A 27,044-nucleotide genomic window follows, 5' to 3' on the forward strand; every position below is an offset into this window, starting at 1 on the left:
ATAGGGCTCTGGTCTATAGTAGTACCACTATATAGGGAATAGGGCTCTGGTCTATAGTAGTGCACTATATAGGGAATAGGGCTCTGGTCTATAGTAGTACCACTATATAGGGAATAGGGCTCTGGTCTATAGTAGTACCACTATATAGGGAACAGGGCTCTGGTCTATAGTAGTGCACTATATAGGGAATAGGGCTCTAGTCTATAGTAGGACCACTATATAGGGAACAGGGCTCTGGTCTATAGTAGTGTACTATATAGGGAATAGGGCTCTGGTCTATAGTAGTACCACTATATAGGGAATAGGGCTCTGGTCTATAGTAGTACCACTATATAGGGAATAGGGCTCTAGTCTATAGTAGTACCACTATATAGGGAATAGGGCTCTGGTCTATAGTAGTACCACTATATAGGGAATAGGGCTCTGGTCTATAGTAGTACCACTATATAGGGAATAGGGCTCTGGTCTATAGTAGTACCACTATATAGGGAATAGGGCTCTGGTCTATAGTAGTACCACTATATAGGGAATAGGGCTCTGGTCTATAGTAGTACCACTATATAGGGAATAGGGCTCTGGTCTGTAGTAGTACCACTATATAGGGAATAGGGGGTCTTCAAAAAATGTTCAAAGACTCCAGTCAACCAAGTCAGACGGTTCTCTGCTACCACACGGCAAGCGGTACCAGAGCACCAAGTCAGACGGTTCTCTGCTACCACACGGCAAGCGGTACCAGAGCACCAAGTCAGACGGTTCTCTGCTACCACACGGCAGGCGGTACCAGAGCACCAAGTCAGACGGTTCTCTGCTACCACACGGCAGGCGGTACCAGAGCACCAAGTCAGACGGTTTTCTCTGCTACCACACGGCAGGCGGTACCAGAGCACCAAGTCAGACTGTTTTCTCTGCTACCACACGGCAAGCGGTACCAGAGCACCAAGTCAGACTGTTCTCTACTACCACACGGCAGGCGGTACCAGAGCACCAAGTCAGACGGTTCTCTACTACCACACGGCAGGCGGTACCAGAGCACCAAGTCAGACTGTTCTCTACTACCACACGACAGGCGGTACCAGAGCACCAAGTCAGACTGTTCTCTACTACCACACGGCAGGCGGTACCAGAGCACCAAGTCAGACGGTTCTCTACTACCACACGGCAGGCGGTACCGGAGCACCAAGTCAGACTGTTCTCTACTAGCACACGGCAGGCGGTACCAGAGTGTCAAGTCTAGGATCAGAAGGCTCCTTAACAGTTTCGACCTCCAAGCCATAAAACTGCTGAACATCTAATCAAAATGGCCACCAGACTATTTACATTGATCCACCCCCCTTTAATTTTACACTGCTGCTCTGTGTATTGTCTTTGCAGTCCCTCTACCAACACAGAGGTCATGTGTACGTGCGGGGGGCACCGGTTACTCAGTACCGTATTCGGCACATGTAACTAATAAAACAAGATGAGATTTTTAGAGCTTTGTGTGGTAGTGTAGTGATACGCAGGGACTAACCGATACGGTGGATGTATTCCACAGCGCTGGTAGGGAAGTCGTAGTTCAGCACCAGGTTGACACCCTTAAAGTCGATACCTCGGGCCAGCAGGGCCGTACAGATCAACACCCAGATGTCACCCGACCGGAAACTACTGATCACGTTGTCTCTCTGGAGAGAAAAAACAACAGTTAGGGAATGACTTATAGTAGTGTGTGTTTTACTATACTTGGGAGTACAGTAGTGTGTGTGCGTGTGTGTGTGTGTGTGTGTGTGTATACATGTTGTACTATACTTGGAAGTACCAGAAGTCCACACTAGAATAGTAAACTAACTAAAATAGAGACCTAAGGACATTTTGCTGGTTAGATTTAGGGTTAAAACTAGGGTTAGAGGTTATAGGTTAGATTTAGGGTTAAGACTAGGGTTATAGGTTATATTTAGGGTTAAGACTAGGGTTAAAGGTTAGAGGTTAGATTTAGGGTTAAAACTAGGGTTAGAGGTTATAGGTTAGATTTAGGGTTAGAGGTTATAGGTTAGATTTAGGGTTAAAACTAGGGTTATAGGTTAGATTTAGGGTTAGAGGTTAGATTTAGGGTTAAAACTAGGATTAGAGGTTATAGGTTAGATTTAGGGTTAAAACTAGGGTTAGAGGTTAGATTTAGGGTTAAAACTAGGGTTAGAGGTTATAGGTTAGATTTAGGGTTAAAACTAGGGTTAGAGGTTAGATTTAGGGTTAAAACTAGGGTTATAGGTTAGATTTAGGGTTAAAACTAGGGTTAGAGGTTAGATTTAGGGTTAGAGGTTATAGGTTAGATTTAGGGTTAAAACTAGGGTTATAGGTTAGATTTAGGGTTAAAACTAGGGTTAGGGTTAGATTTAGGGTTAGAGGTTATAGGTTAGATTTAGGGTTAAAACTAGGGTTAGAGGTTAGATTTAGGGTTAGAGGTTATAGGTTAGATTTAGGGTTAAAACTAGGGTTATAGGTTAGATTTAGAGTTAAAACTAGGATTAGAGGTTAGATTTAGGGTTAAAACTAGGGTTAGAGGTTATAGGTTAGATTTAGGGTTAAAACTAGGGTTAGAGGTTAGATTTAGGGTTAAAACTAGGGTTAGAGGTTAGATTTAGGGTTAGAGGTTAGATTTAGGGTTAAAACTAGGGTTAGGGTTAGATTTAGGGTTAAAACTAGGATTAGAGGTTAGATTTAGGGTTAAAACTAGGGTTAGAGGTTATAGGTTAGATTTAGGGTTAAAACTAGGATTAGAGGTTAGATTTAGGGTTAAAACTAGGGTTAGAGGTTAGATTTAGGGTTAAAACTAGGGTTAGAGGTTATAGGTTAGATTTAGGGTTAAAACTAGGGTTAGAGGTTATAGGTTAGATTTAGGGTTAAAACTAGGGTTAGAGGTTAGATTTAGGGTTAGAGGTTATAGGTTAGATTTAGGGTTAGAGGTTAGATTTAGGGTTAGAGGTTATAGGTTAGATTTAGGGTTAAAACTAGGATTAGATTTAGGGTTAAAACTAGGGTTAGGGGTTAGATTTAGGGTTAGAGGTTATAGGTTAGATTTAGGGTTAAGACTAGGGTTATAGGTTATAGGTTAGATTTAGGGTTAAGACTAGGGTTAAAGGTTAGAGGTTAGATTTAGGGTTAAAACTAGGGTTAGAGGTTATAGGTTAGATTTAGGGTTAAAACTAGGGTTAGAGGTTATAGGTTAGATTTAGGGTTAAAACTAGGGTTAGAGGTTAGATTTAGAGTTAAAACTAGGATTAGAGGTTAGATTTAGGGTTAAAACTAGGGTTAGAGGTTATAGGTTAGATTTAGGGTTAAAACTAGGGTTAGAGGTTAGATTTAGGGTTAGAGGTTAGATTTAGGGTTAAAACTAGGGTTAGGGTTAGATTTAGGGTTAAAACTAGGATTAGAGGTTAGATTTAGGGTTAAAACTAGGGTTAGAGGTTATAGGTTAGATTTAGGGTTAAAACTAGGGTTAGAGGTTATAGGTTAGATTTAGGGTTAAAACTAGGATTAGAGGTTAGATTTAGGGTTAAAACTAGGGTTAGAGGTTAGATTTAGGGTTAAAACTAGGGTTAGAGGTTATAGGTTAGATTTAGGGTTAAAACTAGGGTTAGAGGTTATAGGTTAGATTTAGGGTTAAAACTAGGGTTAGAGGTTAGATTTAGGGTTAGAGGTTATAGGTTAGATTTAGGGTTAGAGGTTAGATTTAGGGTTAGAGGTTATAGGTTAGATTTAGGGTTAAAACTAGGATTAGATTTAGGGTTAAAACTAGGGTTAGGGGTTAGATTTAGGGTTAGAGGTTATAGGTTAGATTTAGGGTTAAGACTAGGGTTATAGGTTATAGGTTAGATTTAGGGTTAAGACTAGGGTTAAAGGTTAGAGGTTAGATTTAGGGTTAAAACTAGGGTTAGAGGTTATAGGTTAGATTTAGGGTTAAAACTAGGGTTAGAGGTTATAGGTTAGATTTAGGGTTAAAACTAGGGTTAGAGGTTAGATTTAGGGTTAAAACTAGGGTTATAGGTTAGATTTAGGGTTAGAGGTTATAGGTTAGATTTAGGGTTAAAACTAGGATTAGAGGTTATAGGTTAGATTTAGGGTTAAAACTAGGGTTAGAGGTTAGATTTAGGGTTAAAACTAGGGTTAGAGGTTAGATTTAGGGTTAAAACTAGGGTTAGAGGTTATAGGTTAGATTTAGGGTTAAAACTAGGGTTAGAGGTTAGATTTAGGGTTAGAGGTTATAGGTTAGATTTAGGGTTAAAACTAGGGTTATAGGTTAGATTTAGGGTTAAAACTAGGGTTAGGGTTAGATTTAGGGTTAGAGGTTAGATTTAGGGTTAAAACTAGGGTTAGAGGTTAGATTTAGGGTTAGAGGTTATAGGTTAGATTTAGGGTTAAAACTAGGGTTATAGGTTAGATTTAGGGTTAAAACTAGGATTAGAGGTTAGATTTAGGGTTAAAACTAGGGTTAGAGGTTAGATTTAGGGTTAAAACTAGGGTTAGGGTTAGATTTAGGGTTAAAACTAGGATTAGAGGTTAGATTTAGGGTTAAAACTAGGGTTAGAGGTTATAGGTTAGATTTAGGGTTAAAACTAGGGTTAGAGGTTATAGGTTAGATTTAGGGTTAAAACTAGGATTAGAGGTTAGATTTAGGGTTAAAACTAGGGTTAGAGGTTAGATTTAGGGTTAAAACTAGGGTTAGAGGTTATAGGTTAGATTTAGGGTTAAAACTAGGGTTAGAGGTTATAGGTTAGATTTAGGGTTAAAACTAGGGTTAGAGGTTAGATTTAGGGTTAGAGGTTATAGGTTAGATTTAGGGTTAGAGGTTAGATTTAGGGTTAGAGGTTATAGGTTAGATTTAGGGTTAAAACTAGGATTAGATTTAGGGTTAAAACTAGGGTTAGGGGTTAGATTTAGGGTTAGAGGTTATAGGTTAGATTTAGGGTTAAGACTAGGGTTATAGGTTATAGGTTAGATTTAGGGTTAAGACTAGGGTTAAAGGTTAGAGGTTAGATTTAGGGTTAAAACTAGGGTTAGAGGTTATAGGTTAGATTTAGGGTTAAAACTAGGGTTAGAGGTTATAGGTTAGATTTAGGGTTAAAACTAGGGTTAGAGGTTAGATTTAGGGTTAAAACTAGGGTTATAGGTTAGATTTAGGGTTATAGGTTAGATTTAGGGTTAAAACTAGGATTAGAGGTTATAGGTTAGATTTAGGGTTAAAACTAGGGTTAGAGGTTAGATTTAGGGTTAAAACTAGGGTTAGAGGTTAGATTTAGGGTTAAAACTAGGGTTAGAGGTTATAGGTTAGATTTAGGGTTAAAACTAGGGTTAGAGGTTATAGGTTAGATTTAGGGTTAAAACTAGGGTTATAGGTTAGATTTAGGGTTAAAACTAGGGTTAGGGTTAGATTTAGGGTTAGAGGTTAGATTTAGGGTTAAAACTAGGGTTAGAGGTTAGATTTAGGGTTAGAGGTTATAGGTTAGATTTAGGGTTAAAACTAGGGTTATAGGTTAGATTTAGGGTTAAAACTAGGGTTAGATTTAGGGTTAGAGGTTAGATTTAGGGTTAAAACTAGGGTTAGAGGTTAGATTTAGGGTTAGAGGTTATAGGTTAGATTTAGGGTTAGAGGTTAGATTTAGGGTTAAAACTAGTATTAGAGGTTAGATTTAGGGTTAGAGGTTAGATTTAGGGTTAAAACTAGGGTTAGGGTTAGATTTAGGGTTAAAACTAGGGTTAGGGTTAGATTTAGGGTTAAAACTAGGGTTAGGGTTAGATTTAGGGTTAAAACTAGGGTTAGGGGTTAGATTTAGGGTTAGAGGTTATAGGTTAGATTTAGGGTTAAAACTAGGGTTAGAGGTTAGATTTAGGGTTAGAGGTTATAGGTTAGATTTAGGGTTAAAACTAGGGTTATAGGTTAGATTTAGGGTTAAAACTAGGGTTAGGGTTAGATTTAGGGTTAGAGGTTAGATTTAGGGTTAAAACTAGGGTTAGAGGTTAGATTTAGGGTTAGAGGTTATAGGTTAGATTTAGGGTTAAAACTAGGGTTATAGGTTAGATTTAGGGTTAAAACTAGGATTAGATTTAGGGTTAAAACTAGGGTTAGAGGTTAGATTTAGGGTTAAAACTAGGGTTAGAGGTTAGATTTAGGGTTAAAACTAGGGTTAGAGGTTAGATTTAGGGTTAGAGGTAAGATTTAGGGTTAAAACTAGGGTTAGGGTTAGATTTAGGGTTAAAACTAGGGTTAGGGTTAGATTTAGGGTTAAAACTAGGGTTAGGGTTAGATTTAGGGTTAAAACTAGGGTTAGGGGTTAGATTTAGGGTTAGAGGTTTTAGGTTAGATTTAGGGTTAAAACTAGGGTTAGAGGTTATAGGTTAGATTTAGGGTTAGAGGTTATAGGTTAGATTTAGGGTTAAAACTAGGGTTAGAGGTTATAGGTTAGATTTAGGGTTAGAGGTTATAGGTTAGATTTAGGGTTAAAACTAGGGTTAGAGGTTAGATTTAGGGTTAGAGGTTATAGGTTAGATTTAGGGTTAAAACTAGGGTTAGAGGTTAGATTTAGGGTTAAAACTAGGGTTATAGGTTAGATTTAGGGTTAAAACTAGGAATAGAGGTTATAAATTAGATTTAGGGTTAAAACTAGGGTTAGAGGTTATAGGTTAGATTTAGGGTTAAAACTAGGGTTAGGGGTTAGATTTAGGGTTAGAGGTTATAGGTTAGATTTAGGGTTAAAACTAGGGTTATAGGTTAGATTTAGGTTAAAACTAGGGTTAGAGGTTATAGGTTAGATTTAGGGTTAGAGGTTATAGGTTAGATTTAGGGTTAGAGGTTATAGGTTAGATTTAGGGTTAAAACTAGGGTTAGAGGTTATAGGTTAGATTTAGGGTTAAAACTAGGGTTATAGGTTAGATTTAGGGTTAAAACTAGGAATAGAGGTTATAAATTAGATTTAGGGTTAAAACTAGGGTTAGAGGTTATAGGTTAGATTTAGGGTTAAAACTAGGGTTAGAGGTTATATTTAGGGTTAAAACTAGGGTTAGGGGTTATAGGTTAGATTTAGGGTTAAAACTAGGATTAGATTTAGGGTTAAAACTAGGGTTAGAGGTTATAGGTTAGATTTAGGGTTAAAACTAGGGTTAGAGGTTATATTTAGGGTTAAAACTAGGGTTAGGGGTTATAGGTTAGATTTAGGGTTAAAACTAGGATTAGATTTAGGGTTAAAACTAGGGTTAGAGGTTAGATTTAGGGTTAAAACTAGGGTTAGAGGTTATAGGTTAGATTTAGGGTTAAAACTAGGGTTAGAGGTTATAGGTTAGATTTAGGTTTAAAACTAGGGTTAGAGGTTATAGGTTAGATTTAGGGTTAAAACTAGGGTTAGAGGTTATAGGTTAGATTTAGGGTTAAAACTAGGGTTAGAGGTTATAGGTTAGATTTAGGGTTAAAACTAGGATTAGATTTAGGGTTAAAACTAGGGTTAGAGGTTATAGGTTAGATTTAGGGTTAAAACTAGGGTTAGGGGTTAGATTTAGGGTTAGAGGTTATAGGTTAGATTTAGGGTTAAAACTAGGGTTATAGGTTAGATTTAGGGTTAAAACTAGGGTTAGAGGTTATAGGTTAGATTTAGGGTTAAAACTAGGGTTAGAGGTTAGATTTAGGGTTAGAGGTTATAGGTTAGATTTAGGGTTAGAGGTTAGATTTAGGGTTAGAGGTTATAGATTTAGGGTTAAAACTAGGGTTAGAGGTTAGAGGTTAGATTTAGGGTTAGAGGTACAGGAAAACAGGATTTAGATGGAAATCAATTGCTAGTCCCCAAAAGTCTTGACAAGTATATTGTGTGTGTGTGTGTGTGTGCGTGCCTGTTGCTGTGTGCGGTCAGCGTGTATGATGTCTACGTTGATGCCTTCGTACACCAGCTCATGGAAGAGCTCTCTGGCTCGATCAATAGACTGGACAAACACCAGCATAGGGGGCAAGAAACCCTAGGAGAGAGGAATTAGTATTTACCATTCAGGTAGCAAATGTTATCTGAAACATGCTTGGTAAACAACAGGTGTAGACTAACAACAACAGGTGTAGACTAACAGTGAAATGCTTGGTAAACAACAGGTGTAGACTAACAACAACAGGTGTAGACTAACAGTGAAATGCTTGGTAAACAACAGGTGTAGACTAACAACAACAGGTGTAGACTAACAACAACAGGTGTAGACTAACAACAACAGGTGTAGACTAACAACAACAGGTGTAGACTAACGACAACAGGTGTAGACTAACAGTGAAATGCTTGGTAAACAACAGGTGTAGACTAACAACAACAGGTGTAGACTAACAACAACAGGTGTAGACTAACAACAACAGGTGTAGACTAACAACAACAGGTGTAGACTAACGACAACAGGTGTAGACTAACAGTGAAATGCTTGGTAAACAACAGGTGTAGACTAACAACAACAGGTGTAGACTAACAGTGAAATGTAACCTACAGGCCCTTCCCAACAACCCAGAGAGAAAAATAAAAATAACATTGCTGTATACACATGGTACCAGGCTATATACACACACACATGGTACCAGGCTATATACACACACATGGTACCAGGCTATATACACACACACACACACGGTACCAGGCTATATACACACACATGGTACCAGGCTATATACACACACACACACACACACGGTACCAGGCTATATACACACACATGGTACCAGGCTATATACACACACACGGTACCAGGCTATATACACACACACGGTACCAGGCTATATACTCACGGTACCAGGCTATATACACACACACACACGGTACCAGGCTATATACACACACATGGTACCAGGCTATATACACACACATGGTACCAGGCTATATACACACACATGGTACCAGGCTATATACACACACATGGTACCAGGCTATATACACACACATGGTACCAGGCTATATACACACACACGGTACCAGGCTATATACACACACACATGGTACCAGGCTATATACACACACACACACACACACACACATGGTACCAGGCTATATACACACACATGGTACCAGGCTATATACACACACACACACACACACACACACATGGTACCAGGCTATATACACACACATGGTACCAGGCTATATACACACACACACACACACACATGGTACCAGGCTATATACACACACATGGTACCAGGCTATATACACACACACACACACACACATGGTACCAGGCTATATACACACACATGGTACCAGGCTATATACACACACACACACACACACACACGGTACCAGGCTATATATACACACACACACACACACACATGGTACCAGGCTATATACACACACATGGTACCAGGCTATATATACACACACGGTACCAGGCTATATACACACACATGGTACCAGGCTATATATACACACACGGTACCAGGCTATATACACACACACGGTACCAGGCTATATATACACACACGGTACCAGGCTATATACACACACATGGTACCAGGCTATATATACACACACGGTACCAGGCTATATATACACACACGGTACCAGGCTATATATACACACATGGTACCAGGCTATATACACACACATGGTACCAGGCTATATATACACACACGGTACCAGGCTATATACACACACACGGTACCAGGCTATATACACACACATGGTACCAGGCTATATACACACACATGGTACCAGGCTATATACACACACATGGTACCAGGCTATATACACACACATGGTACCAGGCTATATATACACACACACACACGGTACCAGGCTATATACACACACATGGTACCAGGCTATATACACACACATGGTACCAGGCTATATACACACACATGGTACCAGGCTATATACACACACATGGTACCAGGCTATATATACACACACACACACACACACACACACACACACACACACACGGTACCAGGCTATGTACACACACATGGTACCAGGCTATATACACACACATGGTACCAGGCTATATACACACACATGGTACCAGGCTATATACACACACACACGGTACCAGGCTATATACACACACATGGTACCAGGCTATATACACACACACGGTACCAGGCTATATACACACACACGGTACCAGGCTATATACACACACACACACACACGGTACCAGGCTATATACTCACGGTACCAGGCTATATACACACACACACACACACACACGGTACCAGGCTATATACACACACACGGTACCAGGCTATATACACACACACACACACACACACACACACACACGGTACCAGGCTATATACACACACGGTACCAGGCTATATACACACACGGTACCAGTACTGAGTCAATGTGCTGGGAGTTAGAAAGAGGACTATGTTTTAACAGACAGGGCCAGAGGGCTTAAAACACTTTGAAGTACAGGAAGTCAGCAGGGTGGGACTTCCTAAACCATTTTGAAGTACAGGAAGTCAGGCAGTGTGGGACTTCCTAAACCATTTTGAAGTACAGGAAGTCAGCAGGGTGGAACATCCAATGGGTTAAGAAGGAATGATCACATGATTCCATCCAGGTCATGAGGAGGGATCAGCCAATGGGTTAAGAAGGAATGATCACATGATTCCATCCAGGTCATGAGGAGGGATCAGCCAATGAATTAGGTGGTTTATCTTCCGTCACCAAAATGACGCACGCGCATCGACGTGGCCGGAAGATGTGGCTTGTTATGATTCTGAGCGGTCAGATAGCAACAATGACAAGAAACTACCTTGTGAGGAATCGGAGGTGGCTCGTTTAAGCTTGTTCTTGATACCATGTCTTGTGTTGACTTATGTCATGTCTACGCCAATATGGCTAAAATCCGCTAGCTAGCTAATCAACAACTGTAGCGATGTATTTGAGAGATAACAAGCGATCATTGTGCAAATGTATTTATGTTTTCAATGAACATCTGGGGAGGATATATTGTTTACATGTTGTCTAGTCTAAGCCAGGGGTCCTCAACCTTCTCTTTCACAGGGACGAGAGTCTTCACAGATCCACCTGTACCTGAATACCCCAGAGGGTCTGGATCCAGAACTCTAACCATCTGTACCTGAATACCCCAGAGGGTCTGGATCCAGAACTCTAACCATCTGTACCTGAATACCCCAGAGGGTCTGGATCCAGAACTCTAACCATCTGTACCTGAATACCCCAGAGGGTCTGGATCCAGAACTCTAACCATCTGTACCTGAATACCCCAGAGGGTCTGGATCCAGAACTCTAACCATCTGTACCTGAATACCCCAGAGGGTCTGGATCCAGAACTCTAAACCATCTGTACCTGAATACCCCAGAGGGTCTGGATCCAGAACTCTAAACCATCTGTACCTGAATACCCCAGAGGGTCTGGATCCAGAACTCTAAACCATCTGTACCTGAATACCCCAGAGGGTCTGGATCCAGAACTCTAACCATCTGTACCTGAATACCCCAGAGGGTCTGGATCCAGAACTCTAACCACCTGTACCTGAATACCCCAGAGGGTCTGGATCCAGAACTCTAACCACCTGTACCTGAATACCCCAGAGGGTCTGGATCCAGAACCCTAATCTGTACCTGAATACCCCAGAGGGTCCCCAGATCCAGAACTCTAACCATCTGTACCTGATTACCCCATTGGCATTGAGGTGTATGACAAAACTGCACATTTTAGAGTGGCCTTTTATTGTCCCCCAGCACAAGGTGCACCTGTGTAATGATCATGCTGTTTAATCCCTTTCTTGATATGCCACACCTGTCAGGTGGATGGATTATCTTGGAAAAGGAGAAATGCTCACTAACAGGGACGTAAACACTTATGTGCACAACGGTTGAAAGCTTTTTGTGGATATGTAAAATGTCTGGGATCTGTTTTGTGTATTTTAAACCAACCAGGTCTGTTTTGCCAAGTAGTTGTCCACGTGTCAGTGTTCTTGCTAAACAACCAACCCCTGTATACTCCTGATCCTGATGTAATAATTGTCCATGGCTGTATATCACCAACCGTGGCTATTTAAAACACACTCCAATACAATTTTGGAAATTGGAAACTGTACCTACCATTTAAAATGTGGTTATGACATTTACGAAATGTAATGCATATGGAAAGTTTTAGCTCCTATATTCTACAAAATATGGCAGCCGATACTGGATACACAGTCGAACAGAGACTAAACCCCTTCTGGTGCTGAACGACCAATACATCCCCTGGTGCTGAACTACCAATACATCCCCTGCATCAGTTAGTCCTCCATATCACTACCCCTTCTGGTGCTGAACTACCAATACATCCCCTGCATCGGTTAGTCCTCCATATCACTACCGCTTCTGGTGCTGAACTACCAATACATCCCCTGCATCAGTTAGTCCTCCATATCACTACCCCTTCTGGTGCTGAACTACCAATACATCCCCTGCATCAGTTAGTCCTCCATATCACTACCCCTTCTGGTGCTGAACTACCAATACATCAGTTAGTCCTCCATATCACTACCCCTTCTGGTGCTGAACTACCAATACATCCCCTGCATCAGTTAGTCCTCCATATCACTACCCCTTCTGGTGCTGAACTACCAATACAACCCCTGCATCGGTTAGTCCTCCATATCACTACCCCTTCTGGTGCTAAACTACCAATACATCAGTTAGTCCTCCATATCACTACCCCTTCTGGTGCTGAACGACCAATACATCAGTTAGTCCTCCATATCACTACCCCTTCTGGTGCTGAACTACCAATACATCCCCTGCATATCACTAGTCCTCCATATCCTCTACCCCTTCTGGTGCTGAACTACCAATACATCCCCTGCATCAGTTAGTCCTCCATATCACTACCCCTTCTGGTGCTGAACTACCAATACATCCCCTGCATCAGTTAGTCCTCCATATCACTACCCCTTCTGGTGCTGAACTACCAATCCCCTCAGTTAGTCCTCCATATCACTACCCCTTCTGGTGCTGAACTACCAATACATCCCCTGCATCAGTTAGTCCTCCATATCACTACCCCTTCTGGTGCTGAACTACCAATACATCAGTTAGTCCTCCATATCACTACCCCTTCTGGTGCTGAACTACCAATACATCCCCTGCATCAGTTAGTCCTCCATATCACTACCCCTTCTGGTGCTGAACTACCAATACATCAGTTAGTCCTCCATATCACTACCCCTTCTGGTGCTGAACTACCAATACATCCCCTGCATCAGTTAGTCCTCCATATCACTACCCCTTCTGGTGCTGAACTACCAATACATCCCCTGCATCAGTTAGTCCTCCATATCACTACCCCTTCTGGTGCTGAACTACCAATACATCCCCTGCATCGGTTAGTCCTCCATATCACTACCCCTTCTGGTGCTGAACTACCAATACATCCCCTGCATCAGTTAGTCCTCCATATCACTACCCCTTCTGGTGCTGAACGACCAATACATCCCCTGCATCAGTTAGTCCTCCATATCACTACCCCTTCTGGTGCTGAACTACCAATACATCAGTTAGTCCTCCATATCACTACCCCTTCTGGTGCTGAACGACCAATACATCCCCTGCATCAGTTAGTCCTCCATATCACTACCCCTTCTGGTGCTGAACGACCAATACATCAGTTAGTCCTCCATATCACTACCCCTTCTGGTGCTGAACAACCAATACATCAGTTAGTCCTCCATATCACTACCCCTTCTGGTGCTGAACGACCAATACATCCCCTGCATCAGTTAGTCCTCCATATCACTACCCCTTCTGGTGCTGAACAACCAATACATCAGTTAGTCCTCCATATCACTACCCCTTCTGGTGCTGAACTACCAATACATCAGTTAGTCCTCCATATCACTACCCCTTCTGGTGCTGAACTACCAATACATCCACTGCATCAGTTAGTCCTCCATATCACTACCCCTTCTGGTGCTGAACTACCAATACATCAGTTAGTCCTCCATATCACTACCCCTTCTGGTGCTGAACTACCAATACATCAGTTAGTCCTCCATATCACTACCCCTTCTGGTGCTGAACTACCAATACATCCCCTGCATCAGTTAGTCCTCCATATCACTACCCCTTCTGGTGCTGAAAAAACCAATACATCAGTTAGTCCTCCATATCACTACCCCTTCTGGTGCTGAACGACCAATACATCCCCTCAATCAGTTAGTCCTCCATATCACTACCCCTTCTGGTGCTGAACTACCAATACATCCCCTGCATCAGTTAGTCCTCCATATCACTACCCCTTCTGGTGCTGAACTACCAATACATCAGTTAGTCCTCCATATCACTACCCCCTCTGGTGCTGAACGACCAATACATCAGTTAGTCCTCCATATCACTACCCCCTCTGGTGCTGAACGACCAATACATCCCCTGCATCAGTTAGTCCTCCATATCACTACCCCTTCTGGTGCTGAACTACCAATACATCAGTTAGTCCTCCATATCACTACCCCTTCTGGTGCTGAACGACCAATACATCCCCTGCATCAGTTAGTCCTCCATATCACTACCCCTTCTGGTGCTGAACTACCAATACATCAGTTAGTCCTCCATATCACTACCCCTTCTGGTGCTGAACTACCAATACATCCCCTGCATCAGTTAGTCCTCCATATCACTACCCCTTCTGGTGCTGAACTACCAATACATCAGTTAGTCCTCCATATCACTACCCCTTCTGGTGCTGAACTACCAATACATCAGTTAGTCCTCCATATCACTACCCCTTCTGGTGCTGAACTACCAATACATCCCCTGCATCAGTTAGTCCTCCATATCACTACCCCTTCTGGTGCTGAACGACCAATACATCCCCTGCATCAGTTAGTCCTCCATATCACTACCCCTTCTGGTGCTGAACGACCAATACATCAGTTAGTCCTCCATATCACTACCCCTTCTGGTGCTGAACGACCAATACATCCCCTGCATCAGTTAGTCCTCCATATCACTACCCCTTCTGGTGCTGAACTACGACTTCCCTACCAATACATCCCCTGGTGCTGAACTACCAATACATCCCCTGCATCAGTTAGTCCTCCATATCACTACCCCTTCTGGTGCTGAACTACCAATACATCAGTTAGTCCTCCATATCACTACCCCTTCTGGTGCTGAACTACCAATACATCAGTTAGTCCTCCATATCACTACCCCTTCTGGTGCTGAACTACCAATACATCCCCTGCATCAGTTAGTCCTCCATATCACTACCCCTTCTGGTGCTGAACTACCAATACATCCCCTGCATCAGTTAGTCCTCCATATCACTACCCCTTCTGGTGCTGAACGACCAATACATCAGTTAGTCCTCCATATCACTACCCCTTCTGGTGCTGAACGACCAATACATCCCCTGCATCAGTTAGTCCTCCATATCACTACCCCTTCTGGTGCTGAACAACCAATACATCCCCTGCATCGGTTAGTCCTCCATATCACTACCCCTTCTGGTGCTGAACAACCAATACATCAGTTAGTCCTCCATATCACTACCCCTTCTGGTGCTGAACAACCAATACATCAGTTAGTCCTCCATATCACTACCCCTTCTGGTGCTGAACGACCAATACATCAGTTAGTCCTCCATATCACTACCCCTTCTGGTGCTGGTGCTATCACTACCCCTTCTGGTGCTGAACGACCAATACATCCCCTGCATCAGTTAGTCCTCCATATCACTACCCCTTCTGGTGCTGAACTACCAATACATCAGTTAGTCCTCCATATCACTACCCCTTCTGGTGCTGAACTACCAATACATCAGTTAGTCCTCCATATCACTACCCCTTCTGGTGCTGAACGACCAATACATCCCCTGCATCAGTTAGTCCTCCATATCACTACCCCTTCTGGTGCTGAACGACCAATACATCAGTTAGTCCTCCATATCACTACCCCCTCTGGTGCTGAACGACCAATACATCAGTTAGTCCTCCATATCACTACCCCTTCTGGTGCTGAACTACCAATACATCCCCTGCATCAGTTAGTCCTCCATATCACTACCCCTTCTGGTGCTAAACTACCAATACATCAGTTAGTCCTCCATATCACTACCCCTTCTGGTGCTGAACGACCAATACATCAGTTAGTCCTCCATATCACTACCCCTTCTGGTGCTGAACTACCAATACATCAGTTAGTCCTCCATATCACTACCCCTTCTGGTGCTGAACAACCAATACATCAGTTAGTCCTCCATATCACTACCCCTTCTGGTGCTGAACGACCAATACATCCCCTGCATCAGTTAGTCCTCCATATCACTACCCCTTCTGGTGCTGAACTACCAATACATCAGTTAGTCCTCCATATCACTACCCCTTCTGGTGCTGAACTACCAATACATCCCCTGCATCAGTTAGTCCTCCATATCACTACCCCTTCTGGTGCTGAACTACCAATACATCCCCTGCATCAGTTAGTCCTCCATATCACTACCCCTTCTGGTGCTGAACTACCAATACATCCCCTGCATCAGTTAGTCCTCCATATCACTACCCCTTCTGGTGCTGAACTACCAATACATCCCCTGCATCAGTTAGTCCTCCATATCACTACCCCTTCTGGTGCTGAACTACCAATACATCAGTTAGTCCTCCATATCACTACCCCTTCTGGTGCTGAACTACCAATACATCAGTTAGTCCTCCATATCACTACCCCTTCTGGTGCTGAACGACCAATACATCCCCTGCATCAGTTAGTCCTCCATATCACTACCCCTTCTGGTGCTGAACTACCAATACAACCCCTGCATCGGTTAGTCCTCCATATCACTACCACTTCTGGTGCTAAACTACCAATACATCAGTTAGTCCTCCATATCACTACCCCTTCTGGTGCTGAACGACCAATACATCCCCTGCATCAGTTAGTCCTCCATATCACTACCCCTTCTGGTGCTGAACGACCAATACATCAGTTAGTCCTCCATATCACTACCCCTTCTGGTGCTGAACAACCAATACATCAGTTAGTCCTCCATATCACTACCCCTTCTGGTGCTGAACGACCAATACATCCCCTGCATCAGTTAGTCCTCCATATCACTACCCCTTCTGGTGCTGAACTACCAATACATCAGTTAGTCCTCCATATCACTACCCCTTCTGGTGCTGAACTACCAATACATCAGTTAGTCCTCCATATCACTACCCCTTCTGGTGCTGAACTACCAATACATCAGTTAGTCCTCCATATCACCCCTTCTGGTGCTGAACTACCAATACATCAGTTAGTCCTCCATATCACTACCCCTTCTGGTGCTGAACTACCAATACATCCCCTGCATCAGTTAGTCCTCCATATCACTACCCCTTCTGGTGCTGAACTACCAATACATCAGTTAGTCCTCCATATCACTACCCCTTCTGGTGCTGATCCAATACATCAGTTAGTCCTCCATATCACTACCCCTTCTGGTGCTGAACTACCAATACATCAGTTAGTCCTCCATATCACTACCCCTTCTGGTGCTGAACACCAATACATCAGTTAGTCCTCCATATCACTACCCCTTCTGGTGCTGAACTACCAATACATCCCCTGCATCAGTTAGTCCTCCATATCACTACCCCTTCTGGTGCTGAACTACCAATACATCCCCTGCAGTTAGTCCTCCATATCACTACCCCTTCTGGTGCTGAACTACCAATACATCAGTTAGTCCTCCATATCACTACCCCCTTCTGGTGCTGAACTGAAATAATATCATCAGTTAGTCCTCCATATCACTACCCCTTCTGGTGCTGAACTACCAATACATCAGTTAGTCCTCCATATCACTACCCCTTCTGGTGCTGAACTACCAATACATCCCCTGCATCAGTTAGTCCTCCATATCACTACCCCTTCTGGTGCTGAACTACCAATACATCCCCAATCTGCATCAGTTAGTCCTCCATATCACTACCCCTTCTGGTGCTGAACTACCAATACATCAGTTAGTCCTCCATATCACTACCCCTTCTGGTGCTGAACTACCAATACATCCCTGCATCAGTTAGTCCTCCATATCACTACCCCTTCTGGTGCTGAACTACCAATACATCAGTTAGTCCTCCATATCACTACCCCTTCTGGTGCTGAACGACCAATACATCCCCTGCATCAGTTAGTCCTCCATATCACTACCCCTTCTGGTGCTGAACTACCAATACATCTGATCAGTTAGTCCTCCATATCACTACCCCTTCTGGTGCTGAACGACCAATACATCCCCTGCATCAGTTAGTCCTCCATATCACTACCCCTTCTGGTGCTGAACATACCAATACATCAGTTAGTCCTCCATATCACTACCCCTTCTGGTGCTGAACGACCAATACATCAGTTAGTCCTCCATATCAATACTACCCTCCATTCCCCTTCTGGTGCTGAACTACCAATACATCAGTTAGTCCTCCATATCACTACCCCTTCTGGTGCTGCTGAACAACCAATACATCCCCCTGCATCAGTTAGTCCTCCATATCACTACCCCTTCTGGTGCTGAACTACCAATACATCAGTTAGTCCTCCATATCACTACCCCTTCTGGTGCTGAACTACCAATACATCAGTTAGTCCTCCATATCACTACCCCTTCTGGTGCTGAACAACCAATACATCAGTTAGTCCTCCATATCACTACCCCTTCTGGTGCTGAACTACAATACATCCCTGCATCAGTTAGTCCTCCATATCACTACCCCTTCTGGTGCTGAACTACCAATACATCAGTTAGTCCTCCATATCACTACCCCTTCTGGTGCTGAACTACCAATACATCCCTGCATCAGTTAGTCCTCCATATCACTACCCCTTCTGGTGCTGAACTACCAATACATCCCTGCATCAGTTAGTCCTCCATATCACTACCCCTTCTGGTGCTGAACTACCAATACATCCCCTGCATCAGTTAGTCCTCCATATCACTACCCCTTCTGGTGCTGAACTACCAATACATCAGTTAGTCCTCCATATCACTACCCCTTCTGGTGCTGAACTACCAATACATCCCCTGCATCAGTTAGTCCTCCATATCACTACCCCTTCTGGTGCTGAACTACCAATACATCCCCTGCATCAGTTAGTCCTCCATATCACTACCCCTTCTGGTGCTGAACTACCAATACATCCCCTGCATCGGTTAGTCCTCCATATCACTACCCCTTCTGGTGCTGAACTACCAATACATCAGTTAGTCCTCCATATCACTACCCCTTCTGGTGCTGAACTTACCAATACATCCCCCAATACATCAGTTAGTCCTCCATATCACTACCCCTTCTGGTGCTGAACTACCAATACATCAGTTAGTCCTCCATATCACTACCCCTTCTGGTGCTGAACTAGTCCAATACATCCCCTGCATCAGTTAGTCCTCCATATCACTACCCCTTCTGGTGCTGAACTACCAATACATCCCCTGCATCAGTTAGTCCTCCATATCACTACCCCTTCTGGTGCTGAACTACCAATACATCAGTTAGTCCTCCATATCACTACCCCTTCTGGTGCTGAACTACCAATACATCCCTGCATCAGTTAGTCCTCCATATCACTACCCCTTCTGGTGCTGAACTACCAATACATCAGTTAGTCCTCCATATCACTACCCCTTCTGGTGCTGAACTACCAATACATCCCTGCATCAGTTAGTCCTCCATATCACTACCCCTTCTGGTGCTGAACTACCAATACATCAGTTAGTCCTCCATATCACTACCCCTTCTGGTGCTGAACTACCAATACATCAGTTAGTCCTCCATATCACTACCCCTTCTGGTGCTGAACTACCAATACATCCCCTGCATCAGTTAGTCCTCCATATCACTACTACCCCTTCTGGTGCTGAACTACCAATACATCAGTTAGTCCTCCATATCACTACCCCTTCTGGTGCTGAACTACCAATACATCAGTTAGTCCTCCATATCACTACCCCTTCTGGTGCTGAACTACCAATACATCCCCTGCATCAGTTACCAATACATCCCCAATACATCAGTTAGTCCTCCATATCACTACCCCTTCTGGTGCTGAACTACCAATACATCAGTTAGTCCTCCATATCACTACCCCTTCTGGTGCTGAACTACCAATACATCCCCTGCATCAGTTAGTCCTCCATATCACTACCCCTTCTGGTGCTGAACTACCAATACATCAGTTAGTCCTCCAACTACCCCTTCTGGTGCTGAACTACCAATACATCCCCTGCATCAGTTAGTCCTCCATATCACTACCCCTTCTGGTGCTGAACTACCAATACATCCCCTGCATCAGTTAGTCCTCCATATCACTACCCCTTCTGGTGCTGAACTACCAATACATCAGTTAGTCCTCCATATCACTACCCCTTCTGGTGCTGAACTACCAATACATCCCCTGCATCAGTTAGTCCTCCATATCACTACCCCTTCTGGTGCTGAACGACCAATACATCCCCTGCATCAGTTAGTCCTCCATATCACTACCCCTTCTGGTGCTGAACGACCAATACATCAGTTAGTCCTCCATATCACTACCCCTTCTGGTGCTGAACGACCAATACATCCCCTGCATCAGTTAGTCCTCCATATCACTACCTGAACCTTCTGGTGCTGAACTACCAATACATCCCCTGCATCAGTTAGTCCTCCATATCACTACCCCTTCTGGTGCTGAACTACCAATACATCAGTTAGTCCTCCATATCACTACCCCTTCTGGTGCTGAACTACCAATACATCAGTTAGTCCTCCATATCACTACCCCTTCTGGTGCTGAACGACCAATACATCAGTTAGTCCTCCATATCACTACCCCTTCTGGTGCTGAACTACCAATACACCCTGCATCAGTTAGTCCTCCATATCACTACCCCTTCTGGTGCTGAACTACCAATACATCAGTTAGTCCTCCATATCACTACCCCTTCTGGTGCTGAACTACCAATACATCCCCTGCATCAGTTAGTCCTCCATATCACTACCCCTTCTGGTGCTGAACTACCAATACATCCCCTGCATCAGTTAGTCCTCCATATCACTACCCCTTCTGGTGCTGAACTACCAATACATCAGTTAGTCCTCCATATCACTACCCCTTCTGGTGCTGAACTACCAATACATCCCCTGCAGTTAGTCCTCCATATCACTACCCCTTCTGGTGCTGAACTACCAATACATCCCCTGCATCAGTTAGTCCTCCATATCACTACCCCTTCTGGTGCTGAACTACCAATACATCAGTTAGTCCTCCATATCACTACCCCTTCTGGTGCTGAACATACATCAGTTAGTCCTCCATATCACTACCCCTTCTGGTGCTGAACTACCAATATCAGTTAGTCCTCCATATCACTACCCCTTCTGGTGCTGAACTACCAATACATCCCCTGCATCAGTTAGTCCTCCATATCACTACCCCTTCTGGTGCTGAACTACCAATACATCAGTTAGTCCTCCATATCACTACCCCTTCTGGTGCTGAACTACCAATACATCAGTTAGTCCTCCATATCACTACCCCTTCTGGTGCTGAACTACCAATACATCCCCTGCATCAGTTAGTCCTCCATATCACTACCCCTTCTGGTGCTGAACAACCAATACATCAGTTAGTCCTCCATATCACTACCCCCTCTGGTGCTGAACGACCAATACATCAGTTAGTCCTCCATATCACTACCCCTTCTGGTGCTGAACAGTTACCAATACATCCCCTGCATCAGTTAGTCCTCCATATCACTACCCCTTCTGGTGCTGAACTACCAATACATCAGTTAGTCCTCCATATCACTACCCCTTCTGGTGCTGAACTACCAATACATCCCCTGCATCAGTTAGTCCTCCATATCACTACCCCTTCTGGTGCTGAACTACCAATACCATCCATCAGTTAGTCCTCCATATCACTACCCCTTCTGGTGCTGAACTACCAATACATCAGTTAGTCCTCCATATCACTACCCCTTCTGGTGCTGAACTACCAATACATCAGTTAGTCCTCCATATCACTACCCCTTCTGGTGCTGAACTACCAATACATCCCCTGCATCAGTTAGTCCTCCATATCACTACCCCTTCTGGTGCTGAACTACCAATACATCAGTTAGTCCTCCATATCACTACCCCTTCTGGTGCTGAACTACCAATACATCCCCTGCATCAGTTAGTCCTCCATATCACTACCCCTTCTGGTGCTGAACTACCAATACATCCCCTGCATCAGTTAGTCCTCCATATCACTACCCCTTCTGGTGCTGAACTACCAATACATCCCCTGCATCAGTTAGTCCTCCATATCACTACCCCTTCTGGTGCTGAACTACCAATACATCCCTGCATCAGTTAGTCCTCCATATCACTACCCCTTCTGGTGCTGAACTACCAATACATCCCCTGCATCAGTTAGTCCTCCATATCACTACCCCTTCTGGTGCTGAACTACCAATACATCCCCTGCATCAGTTAGTCCTCCATATCACTACCCCTTCTGGTGCTGAACTACCAATACATCCCCTGCATCAGTTAGTCCTCCATATCACTACCCCTTCTGGTGCTGAACTACCAATACATCACCCCCTTCTGGTGCTGAACTACCAATACAAGTTAGTCCTCCATATCACTACCCCTTCTGGTGCTGAACTACCAATACATCAGTTAGTCCTCCATATCACTACCCCTTCTGGTGCTGAACTACCAATACATCCCCTACATCAGTTAGTCCTCCATATCACTACCCCTTCTGGTGCTGAACTACATCAGTTAGTCCTCCATATCACTACCCCTTCTGGTGCTGAACAACCAATACATCAGTTAGTCCTCCATATCACTACCCCTTCTGGTGCTGAACGACCAATACATCCCCTGCATCAGTTAGTCCTCCATATCACTACCCCTTCTGGTGCTGAACTACCAATACATCAGTTAGTCCTCCATATCACTACCCCTTCTGGTGCTGAACTACCAATACATCAGTTAGTCCTCCATATCACTACCCCTTCTGGTGCTGAACTACCAATACATCCCCTGCATCAGTTAGTCCTCCATATCACTACCCCTTCTGGTGCTGAACTACCAATACATCAGTTAGTCCTCCATATCACTACCCCTTCTGGTGCTGAACTACCAATACATCCCCTGCATCAGTTAGTCCTCCATATCACTACCCCTTCTGGTGCTGAACTACCAATACATCCCCTGCATCAGTTAGTCCTCCATATCACTACCCCTTCTGGTGCTGAACTACCAATACATCAGTTAGTCCTCCATATCACTACCCCTTCTGGTGCTGAACATCCCCTTTAGTCCTCCATATCATATCACTACCCCTTCTGGTGCTGAACTACCAATACATCCCCTGCATCAGTTAGTCCTCCATATCACTACCCCTTCTGGTGCTGAACTACCAATACATCAGTTAGTCCTCCATATCACTACCCCTTCTGGTGCTGAACGACCAATACATCATCAGTTAGTCCTCCATATCACTACCCCTTCTGGTGCTGAACTACCAATACATCAGTTAGTCCTCCATATCACTACCCCTTCTGGTGCTGAACTACCAATACATCCCCTGCATCAGTTAGTCCTCCATATCACTACCCCTTCTGGTGCTGAACTACCAATACATCCCCTGCATCAGTTAGTCCTCCATATCACTACCCCTTCTGGTGCTGAACTACCAATACATCCATCAGTTAGTCCTCCATATCACTACCCCTTCTGGTGCTGAACGACCAATACATCCCCTGCATCAGTTAGTCCTCCATATCACTACCCCTTCTGGTGCTGAACTACCAATACATCCCCTGCATCAGTTAGTCCTCCATATCACTACCCCTTCTGGTGCTGAACTACCAATACATCAGTTAGTCCTCCATATCACTACCCCTTCTGGTGCTGAACTACCAATACATCAGTTAGTCCTCCATATCACTACCCCTTCTGGTGCTGAACTACCAATACATCAGTTAGTCCTCCATATCACTACCCCTTCTGGTGCTGAACTACCAATACATCCCCTGCATCAGTTAGTCCTCCATATCACTACCCCTTCTGGTGCTGAACTACCAATACATCCCCTGCATCAGTTAGTCCTCCATATCACTACCCCTTCTGGTGCTGAACTACCAATACAACCCCTCAGTTAGTCCTCCATATCACTACCCCTTCTGGTGCTGAACTACCAATACATCAGTTAGTCCTCCATATCACTACCCCTTCTGGTGCTGAACGACCAATACATCAGTTAGTCCTCCATATCACTACCCCCTCTGGTGCTGAACGACCAATACATCAGTTAGTCCTCCATATCACTACCCCTTCTGGTGCTGAACTACCAATACATCCCCTGCATCAGTTAGTCCTCCATATCACTACCCCTTCTGGTGCTGAACTACCAATACATCAGTTAGTCCTCCATATCACTACCCCTTCTGGTGCTGAACTGCTGAATATCACTACCCCTTCTGGTGCTGAACGACCAATACATCCCCTGCATCAGTTAGTCCTCCATATCACTACCCCTTCTGGTGCTGAACTACCAATACATCAGTTAGTCCTCCATATCACTACCCCTCTGGTGCTGAACTACCAATACATCAGTTAGTCCTCCATATCACTACCCCTTCTGGTGCTGAACTACCAATACATCCCCTGCATCAGTTAGTCCTCCATATCACTACCCCTTCTGGTGCTGAACTACCAATACATCAGTTAGTCCTCCATATCACTACCCCTTCTGGTGCTGAACGACCAATACATCCCCTGCATCAGTTAGTCCTCCATATCACTACCCCTTCTGGTGCTGAACTACCAATACATCAGTTAGTCCTCCATATCACTACCCCTTCTGGTGCTGAACGACCAATACATCCCCTGCATCAGTTAGTCCTCCATATCACTACCCCTTCTGGTGCTGAACTACCAATACATCAGTTAGTCCTCCATATCACTACCCCTTCTGGTGCTGAACTACCAATACATCCCCTGCATCAGTTAGTCCTCCATATCACTACCCCTTCTGGTGCTGAACTACCAATACATCCCCTGCATCAGTTAGTCCTCCATATCACTACCCCTTCTGGTGCTGAACTACCAATACATCAGTTAGTCCTCCATATCACTACCCCTTCTGGTGCTGAACTACCAATACATCCCTGCATCAGTTAGTCCTCCATATCACTACCCCTTCTGGTGCTGAACTACCAATACATCAATCCTCCATATCACTACCCCTTCTGGTGCTGAACTACCAATACATCCCCTGCATCAGTTAGTCCTCCATATCACTACCCCTTCTGGTGCTGAACTACCAATACATCAGTTAGTCCTCCATATCACTACCCCTTCTGGTGCTGAACGACCAATACATCCCCTGCATCAGTTAGTCCTCCATATCACTACCCCTTCTGGTGCTGAACTACCAATACATCCCCTGCATCAGTTAGTCCTCCATATCACTACCCCTTCTGGTGCTGAACTACCAATACATCAGTTAGTCCTCCATATCACTACCCCCTCTGGTGCTGAACGACCAATACATCAGTTAGTCCTCCATATCACTACCCCCTCTGGTGCTGAACGACCAATACATCCCCTGCATCAGTTAGTCCTCCATATCACTACCCCTTCTGGTGCTAACTACCAATACATCAGTTAGTCATATCACTACCCCTTCTGGTGCTGAACGACCAATACATCCCCTGCATCAGTTAGTCCTCCATATCACTACCCCTTCTGGTGCTGAACTACCAATACATCAGTTAGTCCTCCATATCACTACCCCTTCTGGTGCTGAACTACCAATACATCCCCTGCATCAGTTAGTCCTCCATATCACTACCCCTTCTGGTGCTGAACTACCAATACATCAGTTAGTCCTCCATATCACTACCCCTTCTGGTGCTGAACTACCAATACATCAGTTAGTCCTCCATATCACTACCCCTTCTGGTGCTGAACTACCAATACATCCCCTGCATCAGTTAGTCCTCCATATCACTACCCCTTCTGGTGCTGAACGACCAATACATCCCCTGCATCAGTTAGTCCTCCATATCACTACCCCTTCTGGTGCTGAACGACCAATACATCAGTTAGTCCTCCATATCACTACCCCTTCTGGTGCTGAACGACCAATACATCCCCTGCATCAGTTAGTCCTCCATATCACTACCCCTTCTGGTGCTGAACTACCAATTCCCTTCTGGTGCTGAACTACCAATACATCCCCTGCATCAGTTAGTCCTCCATATCACTACCCCTTCTGGTGCTGAACTACCAATACATCAGTTAGTCCTCCATATCACTACCCCTTCTGGTGCTGAACTACCAATACATCAGTTAGTCCTCCATATCACTACCCCTTCTGGTGCTGAACTACCAATACATCAGTTAGTCCTCCATATCACTACCCCTTCTGGTGCTGAACTACCAATACATCCCCTGCATCAGTTAGTCCTCCATATCACTACCCCTTCTGGTGCTGAACTACCAATACATCCCCTGCATCAGTTAGTCCTCCATATCACTACCCCTTCTGGTGCTGAACTACCAATACATCCCCTGCATCAGTTAGTCCTCCATATCACTACCCCTTCTGGTGCTGAACGACCAATACAACCCCTGCATCGGTTAGTCCTCCATATCACTACCCCTTCTGGTGCTGAACAACCAATACATCAGTTAGTCCTCCATATCACTACCCCTTCTGGTGCTGAACAACCAATACATCAGTTAGTCCTCCATATCACTACCCCTTCTGGTGCTGAACAACCAATACATCAGTTAGTCCTCCATATCACTACCCCTTCTGGTGCTGAACGACCAATACATCAGTTAGTCCTCCATATCACTACCCCTTCTGGTGCTGAACGACCAATACATCCCCTGCATCAGTTAGTCCTCCATATCACTACCCCTTCTGGTGCTGAACTACCAATACATCAGTTAGTCCTCCATATCACTACCCCTTCTGGTGCTGAACTACCAATACATCAGTTAGTCCTCCATATCACTACCCCTTCTGGTGCTGAACGTACCTCCATATCACTACCCC

At 44.0% G+C, this 27,044-nt stretch overlaps 1 protein-coding gene across 1 annotated transcript in view; it reads right to left on the minus strand.

Moving 5' to 3' along the window:
- Nucleotides 1-27,044, minus strand: part of ddx52 (DEAD (Asp-Glu-Ala-Asp) box polypeptide 52) — a 73,328-nt gene that overhangs the window by 10,539 nt on the left and 35,745 nt on the right. Inside the window, exons 10-11 of the mRNA XM_065005066.1 lie at nucleotides 7,852-7,974; nucleotides 1,511-1,661 (exon numbers count right to left, since the gene is read on the minus strand). Coding sequence (XP_064861138.1) covers nucleotides 1,511-1,661; nucleotides 7,852-7,974 — 274 coding nt within the window. The remainder of the gene's footprint in view (nucleotides 1-1,510; nucleotides 1,662-7,851; nucleotides 7,975-27,044) is intronic.

Source organism: Oncorhynchus nerka, linkage group LG19 (genome assembly GCF_034236695.1).
Source record: "Oncorhynchus nerka isolate Pitt River linkage group LG19, Oner_Uvic_2.0, whole genome shotgun sequence".
Classification (NCBI taxonomy): domain Eukaryota; kingdom Metazoa; phylum Chordata; class Actinopteri; order Salmoniformes; family Salmonidae; genus Oncorhynchus; species Oncorhynchus nerka.